At 38.3% G+C, this 11,095-nt stretch overlaps 1 protein-coding gene across 6 annotated transcripts in view; it reads left to right on the forward strand.

Annotated features, from left to right (window-relative positions):
- ALMS1 (ALMS1 centrosome and basal body associated protein) overlaps positions 1 to 11,095 on the forward strand; it is a 186,013-nt gene that overhangs the window by 38,634 nt on the left and 136,284 nt on the right. For 5 of the 6 annotated variants that reach the window (XM_023552780.2, XM_064268732.1, XM_023552778.2 and 2 more), the window contains 3 exons: positions 4,108 to 4,225; positions 5,336 to 7,071; positions 7,332 to 7,450. In XM_023552780.2, coding sequence (XP_023408548.2) covers positions 4,108 to 4,225; positions 5,336 to 7,071; positions 7,332 to 7,450 — 1,973 coding nt within the window. The remainder of the gene's footprint in view (positions 1 to 4,107; positions 4,226 to 5,335; positions 7,072 to 7,331; positions 7,451 to 11,095) is intronic. The other variant, XM_023552779.2, reaches the window with a different exon arrangement.

The following is an 11,095-nucleotide window of genomic DNA, read 5'->3' on the forward strand; positions in this document are numbered from 1 at the left end:
GTTGAACTAGATGTTTGCTGAGACCATGGTCCCCACAGACCCCGTCCCAGCAATTTGGTCCCTCAGGGATTTTGGATGTGTCTATGGAGCTTCCATGACCTTGGGGATTTTGGATGTGTCTATGGAGCCTCCATGACCTTGCCTTGTACAGGTTGTGCTGGCTTCCCCAGTATTGTGTATTGTCTTACCCTTCACCAAAGTTATCACTTATCTATTGTTTATTTAGTGTTTTTCCCTCCCCACCCGTCCCCTCCCTCATAACCGTCAAAGATTGTTTCTTTTTGTGTAAACCTTTTCATGAGTTAAATTAAAAATATCTTGAAAAAATATTTTAGGCTTATATCTCTTAAAAGAAACAAGAACAAGTGAAAAACTAGACTTCAAAAACAAATATCAAGTCATTTCATTCTCAATGAAATACAAAATTTTAAATTTAAATCCTTTGGTTTAGTGGGAATGTTTTAAAGGGAGGTTCTGATTGGATAATTAGGATAAGCCTTTTTTTAGGGGAGCAGGATTCCACCATGAAGATTGTCTTGCCAGAGTTTTGTAGAGAAAGTTGAGTAGAACTTATTCGACTTGATTTTCTTCAAACATATGCTAATGCTAATTCATATCCACTGGGCAATCCTTGGAAACCCTATGGGGGCAGTTATACTCTGTCCTATAGGGTCACTCTGAGTCAAAATCGACTTGATGGCAGTGGGTTTTTTTAATCCAAATCAAAATATTAGTACCAATCTATGATGTGAATCATTAAAATCAGTTTCAGTTCTACATTTTAAGAACAATGTTGACAAAATTAGAGTAGCTCGTGGGAGGAGATAACTGTAGATAGATAGAGTAGGAATACATCCATTGAGGTGACTTAGCTGTTATCAAATACTTGAAGGGCTGTCATGCTAAAGAGGAAATAACTTATTTCCCATTCATTCATTTATTTAACAAATATCTTAAGTGCCTACTGTGTGTTTGATGCTGGTAAGATGTAAATGAGAGCTACCCCCTCTTCTAGGAAGACAATCCAGTAAACAGAAAATAATAATACAATGGGATGAGCATTATAATTGTCTAGAGCATGAGTTTGCAAACTACCAAATGTGACCTGAGGCCTGATTTTGTATTTTCCATGAGCTAAGAGTGGTTTTTATATTTTTAAAGGATTGTAAAAACAATAAAAACCAAAGAAGTGTAGTGACAGAGATCATATGTAACCAACAAAGCCTGAAATATCTAAATTATCTGGTTCTTTATAGTAAAAGCTTGCTAATCTCTGGGCTAGAGGTTAAAACTGGAATACAAGAGTTATAGGGAGGCTGATTTCAGCTTGATATAAAACTTTCTAATATAGTCATTTAATAGTGGAAAAGACTAACAACAACAAAAACAGTAAGCCACAGAAAATGTTCAAGCAAAATTGTATGAGAGATGTTATAGAGGGGATTTCAGTATGGGTCAGGAAATTGTACTATGTAGTTTCTAATATGTTTTCTAATACAAAGTTTTATAACCCAGCTTGTCATTTATTATAGATTAAGTAGATTAGATGGCCAGAGGAAATTCTATCATTACTATTTTATCATGCATATATATTGTTATTGTACTGTGTAGACTTTCAGCAATGGCAAATGTCATTGATGATAACCGGCGCCAGAATGATTAGATACCTCAAAAAACAGCTGTCAAATGTGAGGGAACAAACAGCCAAAAGCTGTTTGAAAATGGCATCGCCAGTAAGATATACAACCTTCTGCTCCCAAAACACACACACACACTCTTAAGAAATAACTGTTTAAATTTCGGCCTATGTGATTGGTAAGCCTATTTTCCAATTTACCTGACATAACTCCAACTCCACTCTGAAATATTTTTAAGTATTTAAGGAGATGCTGCTTATTACTTACTGTTCCTTTGTAAACTAAAAAAAATCAATCCCATTTCCATTGAGTCAATTCCGACTCTTAGCAATCCCATAGGACAGAGTAGAACTGCCCCATAGAGTTTCCAAGGAGCACCTGGTGGATTTGAACTGCCAACATTTTGGTTAGCAGCTGTAGCTCTTAACCACTATGCCACCAGGGTTTCCATTCCTTAGTAATAGGAATTATTTTAAATACCCTAATTTCTGTAGATCCTGGTTAGGGATAACTTTTTTTTTAAGACTCTCAGGTACCTCAAATGCTCAGCTTATAGGTAATTGGAAACAGTAAGTCTGTTACACTTGACCAAAGGGCAAGTAGTATACTAGTAGCCCAAGTATATTTGGGGACTTTGTGAAAAAGCCTTCATGATTCTTAGGGGGGTGAAGGACTTTTTTTAGTGAAAGTTTAAGACTGACTCTCTTAGCCAAGCCAAGGAGAACGATACCAATTGGTCCTTGGTGGTGTAAAGATTATTGATTTCTATTAGTGTCTCATTTTTAATTAATTAATTCAGTAAATAAATAATTCTAATCTGAGTGATAAATGCAGTAGGTACTTTGGTAGGCACTGAAGCTGTAGCTGTAAATCGGACACAGAGTTGATGATCTAAGGGAGAAACAGACAGACAAAAGGTTGAAACAAGAGTGAGATAAACCATGATAGGGAAGGTGTATGTGAGAGCATTAGGGTGTATCAGCACACCAAGTGAAGGGCAGGTGGTACCATGATGAGCCCTAGGAACACTAGGTTAGCAGTCATTTCATAGAGAAGAGTAATGAGAGAATGGAGTCTTCACTTTGTAGGTAGTAGTCTAGTCATTCTGAGCTCGAGAAACTACTGCAACAATAAATGCTCATATTGAAAAAACAACTTAGTTTTAGCAAAACATCACCCATCAAGGTAAATTAATTTTAATTAGAATGTTGTTGGTTTTATAATTTTGTTTCTGTTAACATTTGTTTTATTTTATGGTTGTATCAGTGCTATAAAAACCAAAAAAAACCAAACCCGTTGCTGTCGAGTTGATTTCTACTCACAGGGACCCTACAGGACAGAACAGAACTGCGCCATAGAGTTTCCAAGGAGCGCCTGGTAGACTGGGACTGCCGACCTTTTGGTTAGCAGCTGTAGCACTTAACCACTACACCACCAGGGTTTCCATCAGTGCTATAAGGAATAAGGAATTTATACCTAGTTTGTACATATTTAAGGACATTAAGAATATTTAAGTCAACATTCAGGAGTCCCTAAGAATTTTCGTTTTTCTTTTAAAGCAGCAGTTCGCAAACCTTTGGACACAGCTGTGGCCACTTTAAATGCTTAAAAATTACTGAGGACTCCAAAGAGCTGTTGTTTATGGGGGTTATATCTTATTCTTATATTTCTCATATTAGAAATTAAAACCAAAGAATTTTTAAAAAATTTATTGACTCATTTTAAAATGACAACACCACCATTACATATTATGCTTAAATAATGTAGTTTTATAGAAAAAAATAACTTAAAAAAAAATTCAGTAAGGAGAATAGCACTGCTTTACTTTTTAAAAAAATATCTGTAATGTCTGACTTAATAGAAGATAAGTAGATTCTCACACCTTCTGCGTTCAATCTGTTGCTATATCGTACATCATGTAGCTTCAGGAAAGCTTTCACTGTACCCTCATGAGAGAATGAGAATGAATTAAGGCAAATGACATCTTAATATCGAGCATAATTTTGACCCTACGCACCCCTTCAGAGTGTCTTGGAGGTGCCCAGGAGTTCCTGGATCACACTTTGTTATAAGGGGTATGGTCTCTTTATGTTACTTAAGATGGAAAGAAACACTCATTAATGGTTAGGAGGTTCAAATCTTACCCTGGCACCTAATAGCTATGTGAATGTGGTCAGATTACTTAATGTTTCTTAACTATTGTAATCTGGTTTCCTCATCTGTAAAATAGGTGTGATACCTATCCTTCAAGATTGCTATGAGCATTAAAAGAAATATTGTAGGTTAAGTGCCTGGACCTTGGTAGGTATTCAATAAACGGTAGTTGCTGCTACTGCTATTGTTATATTATTCCAGTGCTTGTGGAAACTTCCAGAGGGCAACATATTTAGATTCCTTAAAGTATTACATGAATAAGTTAAATAATTAATTTCCAGCATCACGCAGCATTTTTATATTTGAAACTTTGCAGTCATACAAGACAGCTTTGCTTCTCCTGATTTGCCTTTGCTGACTTGCGGGACACAAGATCGAGAGTTTGGACTTGACTCCCTATTTCACCAAAGTGAACTAGATTTTGCACCTCTGAGGTAGAATGATTTATTTTTTATTTGCACGTAACCTTTCTACTCTTTCTTTTCTTGTAAATCGTTACCAGTGTTAATGACTCCAGGCTAAGGTGGGACATTGGGGCGAGGGTTAGATGTCCTTAGCACATGCTCTGAAGGTAACGGAGGCCCTCAGCTAAGACGGGATGCGTATTGGTGCGCCCCAGTGACATACGTGGAGGAGTGACCTAGGTGACTGCAGTTTATTTTAAAATAATTCAAATTAACATCCTTTGGAATAGTCATAATGGGAGACAAGTCTGAAATTCTTGAAACCATTTCTGAAATTACCTAAGAATATAAGTTTTCCTCTTTTAGAACTGAAAAAAGACTAAAAACCAACCAAAAAACCTTAAACAAAAAACGATAGATGTTTAGAAAGTAAAAAGTTAATCCCTATTCCTTCTGCAATATGTTACTTTATAATCACTTCTATGAAGTGCTCTGTACACATTAGATACTCAGCCAGTTAAAGTTACTGTTAGATTTTGGGAGTAGATCACTTCTGGAATAGTTTTTACTAATAATAAATGATAAAAGAATTCATACACGTTAAATGAATGCTAAATCGTGGTAGGTGATAAACTAAACAGTTTACATAGTAAAGTTTGAAAGCCTGTTTTGAATTTATTTAAAGAATCCTTTTATTTGGCAAGGAAACCCTGGTGGCATAGTGGTTAAGTGCTATGGCTGCTAACCAAGAGGTTGGCAGTTCGAATCCGCCCGGCGCTCCTTGGAAGCCGTGGTGCAGTTCTACTCTGTCCTATAGGGTCACTATGAGTCGGAATCGACTCGACGGCAGTGGGTTTGTTTTTGGTTTTTTATTTGGCAATATGATTCTGCGTCTCTATTATTTAGGGTAAATCTGAGAAAATATCTGAGTCATAGGGTGGTAATTCACCTTCTGGCTACAAAAAATTTGTTCAATCATTAGCCCCATTAAAGGAACTTGAACTAGAAGAACTTTGCTTTTCAACACACTTTTAAAATAACCTTGATTTCAGTGACATCAGTTTTGTATTTTTTCAAGTTCATATTTAAAAATGAAATGTTTTTAATGTGTTACTTATTTACTTCTAACTGTGTTTTTAGGGGGATTCCTGATAGGTCCGAAGACACCGAATGGTTTTCTCGACCATCGGAAGTTAGCGAAGCTTTGTTCCAGGCAACCTCAGAAGTAGCTTCAGACTTTGTTAACAGCTGCTTTAGTGTATCTCAGCACCCACTTATAGATGGTACAGTCGTAGAGTCTCAGTGCTCTCTTTTACCTCTTGAACAAGAGAATAATGAAGAGGCCATTTCATCTGATACGGTTGATGAAGTGAAAACCCCCAAAGACTCTGATGCTCTTTATGCATATATGTCATTGAAGACGCAAGAAGTGGTACAGCAGCCAGAAACCAGTTTAGCTGGTAAAGATCAGGTTTCTTTCTCTAGTTCATCTGATAGAAGTGATGAAAACAGAACTACCAAAGGAAGTGATAGTTTTGATGCTTCTTGTTCATACATGCAGTGTTGGAAAGAGGAAGCTTTTCAGCAGTCAGAAACGTGTAAGGACCATGATTCCTTTTCAGATGCATCTGACACAATCGATGAAAATGAAATTCCAACGGGAAGTAACACTTCTGGTGTCTCTTGTTCATTTATGCCATGGTGGGAACAGGAAGCTTCACATTGTCCGCAAGCATGTCCAACCAGTACGGACCGTGTTTCTTTTCCACATGAAGTTGCTTCTCATTTTAATAATACAATGTCGAATTCTATCTTGCATTGTTTGTTGGAAAGAAGAGGAGAAGACGTTTTCTTGACACATGAAAGCCGTTATTTTGAGAGTGCTTATTTAAGGATTTCAGCTGAGAATGAGGTCAAACAAAAAATGCATTCTTTGGAGGGTTATCAAAGAAATGAAGAAGGGCTGGGGGAAGAGTTATCTCCACATTTTGAACAAAAGGAGGCTGGAAATAACTTAGTGTCTTCAGGAGTGGATCCCAAACCTTCAGAAATACAGCATATAGGGAATGTCGCAGTTCCTGATAGTTCTGTAAAAGTTTCGGAAGCGTACATACTCTCCATGGGACATGACACTTTTAAGATGGAAGTTCCTGGTGGTCCCCTTCAGACTGTTAAATCCAGCTTGGGTGAGACACCAGAACAACTATATTTTCAAGAGGAAAGAAACCGAAAGGAAGCTTCCACCTTGGGTGGGAAGAGTGCTGATGCTACTGAAAATGTAGCCTTTGAGGCAGTTATTGCCTCTATCGAGCCTTCAGAAAAAGAGAGTATGGTAAATGGAATCCACACTATCAATAGATCTTTAACAAATGACAGCCAAGAAAGAGAACCAAAAAACGCAGCCCCTCCCTTATCAAATTATAATGCTGAAAAGTCTTTACTTGATCAGCTTAGTCATCCACTCTATCAGTCTACTCCTGGGGTATTTGAACCAGCAGCTTCAAAACCATTGTTGCATAAAAAAGGTGTTGAAGATAGTTCCCTGTACTGGCATCCTAATTTAAAATCACACCCTAATGCTACAGAAATGCTCACTCCAGAGCTTAAGTCATCTGCTCCTTTAAGTGAAAAACCGTCTCACAAACAGAGTATTGGTCTTGACAGACCACAGCCAGCTTTAATTGAGGGTGACACAGGCAGTGAACCATTTCTTCTCATTGGGAAGGTGAAGTCTGTTTCTGCTCTTGACCTTGCAGAGAAGACAGAATCTTCAGACATTCATCCACTGAAAGTATCAACTTCAGATGCTTTGATTTTACAAGGATTAAAGCTGCAAAGCTCTGATGAAGTTGCAGATTCATCAAACTATATTTTGGGTAAGGATACAAACTCTAGTAACTTTATTGCCAGCCCATCTGCAGGTGTAGGAAGCAGCTATTCAGCAAACTTGGTGGCATGTAATGAAAAGTCACAAGGTGCTTTACCATTGGTCAGTGATGTACCACTAATCATAGTCTGCCAAGAGACACTGCTGAAAGCTGATCTAGGCCGAGGTGAAGTTCCTCAGCCTATGGAGGGCAAGTTCAGTTTCACTATACTAAATGTACAGTTATGCAAAATGACTCATATCTTGTAGAGTGCCTGCAGGGGAAGGCTGAGTCTGACATCATTTCCCTGGATGATGATACCGAATGCCGCATCTTAGATGAACATGGAGTGGCGGGCAGTGAAAGAGCTGCTGATCTACTGAGAGAGGTGAGACACTCTGACAATGACAGCTGGAAGCCACGTGGTCTTCTCCAGCACTGTTCCTGGAAATGGCATTGTTATTCGTTTTTATTTGACTTTTTACTATTTCCCAGACATATGACCAAGGTGACTTGACTGGTGAGTGCACTTGGCAGCTTTAGAAAAAGTGTTTGATAATCTAGAGATTTATAATAGCTCTGTGCACTGGCAACCTACTTTACAACTACCATCTAAGGAAGATAGCGGTTTTGAAGAGCCCGTAAGTTTTTCTATTTGACTTTTCTCATGAGGTGGGGAAAAGAGAATTTTAGTTGAAAAATGGGGCTGAACGTAGAAGGCCCATATGTATCCTCTAGTACCAACTTATGGTTTGTTATGTGATATCCAGGAATATGCTCCCTTAATTTGTTAGAGGTTGGCGTAAGTTTGTTTCATAGACCATTAGACTCAGTGAGCTCTGTGGTATCTTAGAAAAGGCCATCCTTTGGAGCTCCCAGGCCTTTCATTTTGAGGCATTTTAACTCTTCCAAGTAGTGCCAGAAGAAATCTTTGCAATCATGGTAGGATTAGATTCGTTCATGGGGACATTCAAATGATTGTGGTTTCTTCCCTTCTGTCCTTCAACGTACAAGCCTTGGAATAGGCCCTGGAGTATTCAAGTGTTTCAGTTCAGAATCTTTTGAAAGATTTGACTTCAGAGGTATCTTGAAAATGACAAGAACTAATGTTCCCCAGGAAGGACACTGAGGTGCTTAATGCCCAAACTAGCCAGTGTCCCTGAAGGGAACTAACTACCCTTTCCCAAATGAGCAACACACCCATGTATACATACATTCCCTTCCACACTCTATTTATATCATTATCATTGTGTACGTATGTGTGTACTAGAAAATGGTGACTCTGGCTGGGTGTTGTAAAAATTCTGTGTCAACCATTCTTTAAGGCTTAGTTTGCCAAGATCTTTTGATCCCTTGGCTTTACTGTTTCTCTGGTGCCATTTTCATCCTCTTTTGTCTTATACCGTCAGCTCTGAGCTGGGCCCTCCTTCCTTATAACAGATCCTCATATCTGATTGGCTGTTAGTTACAGTTAGATAATATATGTGATGTGCTTAATAATACACCAGGCACATAGTAGATGCTCAGTAATGTTACTTCCTTTTTTATTTTCTCATATGTAAGACTGGTCATTGAAAAACTACTGGTTTAGGTTGCAGCCATATTTAGATCTTTATTTTCAGAGAATTTATAAGAGAAAATGAACAAAGATATTATGATCAACTTTACTTTTTACTTATAATTTACTGACTTTATAAAAAATTTAATATAGAGAACCATTGTTGTTAGGTGCCATTGAATCGGCGGCGACTCACAGCTACCCTTATGTACGGTAGAACTAAACACTGCCTGGTCCTGCACCATTCTCACGATCATTGCTTTGTTTGAGCCCATCGTTGCTTCCACTGTGTCAGTTCATCTCATTGAGGGTCTTTGGCTTTTTCACTGACCTCCTGCTTTACCAAGCATGATGTTTTTCTCTAGGGACTGGTCCCACCTGATAACATGTCCAAAATACATGAGGTGAGGTCTCACCCTGCTCACTTCTAAGGTGCATACTGGCTGTACTTCTTCCAAGACAGATTTGTTTGTTCTTCTGGCAGTACATGGTATATTCAATATTCTTCATCAATGCCATAATTCAAAGGCATCAATTTTTCTTTTGTCTTCTTTATTCATAGAGAACCATTAGATTAGCTTTATTGTTTTCAACATTCTAAAATAGGCGGTGTTTAATTCTAATTTTCAGGTTAATAACAATGAAGATGAAAATGATAGCTAATGGTTACACTCTGCTCAAATACTATGCTAAAAAGTTTACATATATGCATCAATTCCTTTAATCTTTAGGCCAGTCCTATCAGGTAAGTACTATTATCATCCCCATTTTACACTTGGGACTTAGAGGGTTAAGGAACTTGCTCATGATTATTTACAAATAGGGGAACCAGGATTTGAACCCAGCCTCATTTGTGTACTTAGCCACTGTACCATAAATCACCCCCCTGATGGAGCCCTGGTGACAGTGGTTAAGAGCTACAGCTGCTAACCAAAAAGTCAGCAGTTCGAATCCACCAACCATTCCTTGGAAACCCAATGGGACAGTTCTACTCTGTCCTGTAGGATCACTATGAGTTGGAATCAACTTGATGGCAACAGGTTTGGTTTGGTTTTTATTTAGGTAATTCATCAGCGAAAGCAAATCTGCAAATCAGTTTTAAACTTAGAGTTTCTAATTATTTTTATAATAACTTATGTGACTTATATCAGCTTTTCATGTAGATAAACTATATTTAAGGAAATGAAGATATATATTCAGTTAATGATGATTCACTGAAATTAAATTTGACCACTATTTCAAATTTTATCTGCACTTAACTGTAATCTTAAGTTTCTTCTTTCAGCCTAGGGAGGATGCTGCTGCTGTTCCCTGTGTTTTCCTTCACTCTGAGCTCTAACCTGTGATCTGGGAGCTACTTAATGCCAGTATTGTTGTTAGGTGCCACTGAGTCGATTTGTGACTCCTAGTGACCACATGTGACAGAGCAGAGCTGCCCCATAGGGTTTCCTCTGCTGTAATCTTTACAGGAACAGATGGCCAGGTCTTTCTCCTTTGAAGCCACTGAGTGGGTTTGAACTGCACCCTTTCAGTTAGTAGCCAAGCGCTTAATCATTGTGCCACCAGGGCTCCTTAATGCCAATAAAAAAGCCAGATATAGAAGGAATTTTTTTACAAGACTCAACATGCTCTCAGGGGGCTTGACTAGTTGTATTCTTCCTTCCTTCCTCTCCTCATCTGTGTCCCAGGAGTGTCATCTGTATGTGTTTGCCTTACTTTGATATCTGCCTATTGTTCTTTAAATGATTATTTGGGCATCCATTTTTGCTTGATGCAGTTTGCAGCTGTGGAAAGAACATGGAGATTTGGAATCAAAACCCACTTCAGGTCCCTGTTAGCCTTGTGCCTTGGGCAAATGACTTTGGAGGACCACTTTCCTTATCTGCATGAAGAAATAGGAATAGGAATAATCAACCTCATACCTTAGTATTAAATGGGGTGAGGTATCCTGTTGCTGTCAGGTTGATTCCGGTTCACAGTGACCCATAAGACAGGGTAGAACTGCCCCGTAGGGTTTCCGAGGCTGTAAATCTTTTATGGAAGCAGACTGCCACATCTTTATCCCATGGAGCTGCTGAAGGGTTTGAACCACTGACCTTTCTGTTAGCAGCCAAGCACTTAACCACTGCTCCACCAGGGCTCCTTGGGGTAAGGTATCATAGCACTTACACAGTGGCTGGCTGTTAGTTCCCTTCATCAGTTACAATACCTAGGCTCTCACCAGTGATCTCCTAGTCTCCCTCTCTCTTTATTTTGTGTTTCCTTCTCTTTGTTCTTGGTAGCATATGACATTTTTGTTTGTTTAGTCAAGTGCTTAAAAAAGTTTATTTCATGTTTAGAATATTTTTCTAAAGAATTAAAAAATTATCACATCTAGACTCTTCAATTTAGAGTACTTAATATTCTAAAGGAGAAGCCTTTAAAGAAAACTGTTGAACGTTGATATTATAAAGCTAATGGATTTACACAGCAGTA

This window comes from Loxodonta africana, chromosome 15 (genome assembly GCF_030014295.1).
Source record: "Loxodonta africana isolate mLoxAfr1 chromosome 15, mLoxAfr1.hap2, whole genome shotgun sequence".
NCBI lineage: Eukaryota > Metazoa > Chordata > Mammalia > Proboscidea > Elephantidae > Loxodonta > Loxodonta africana.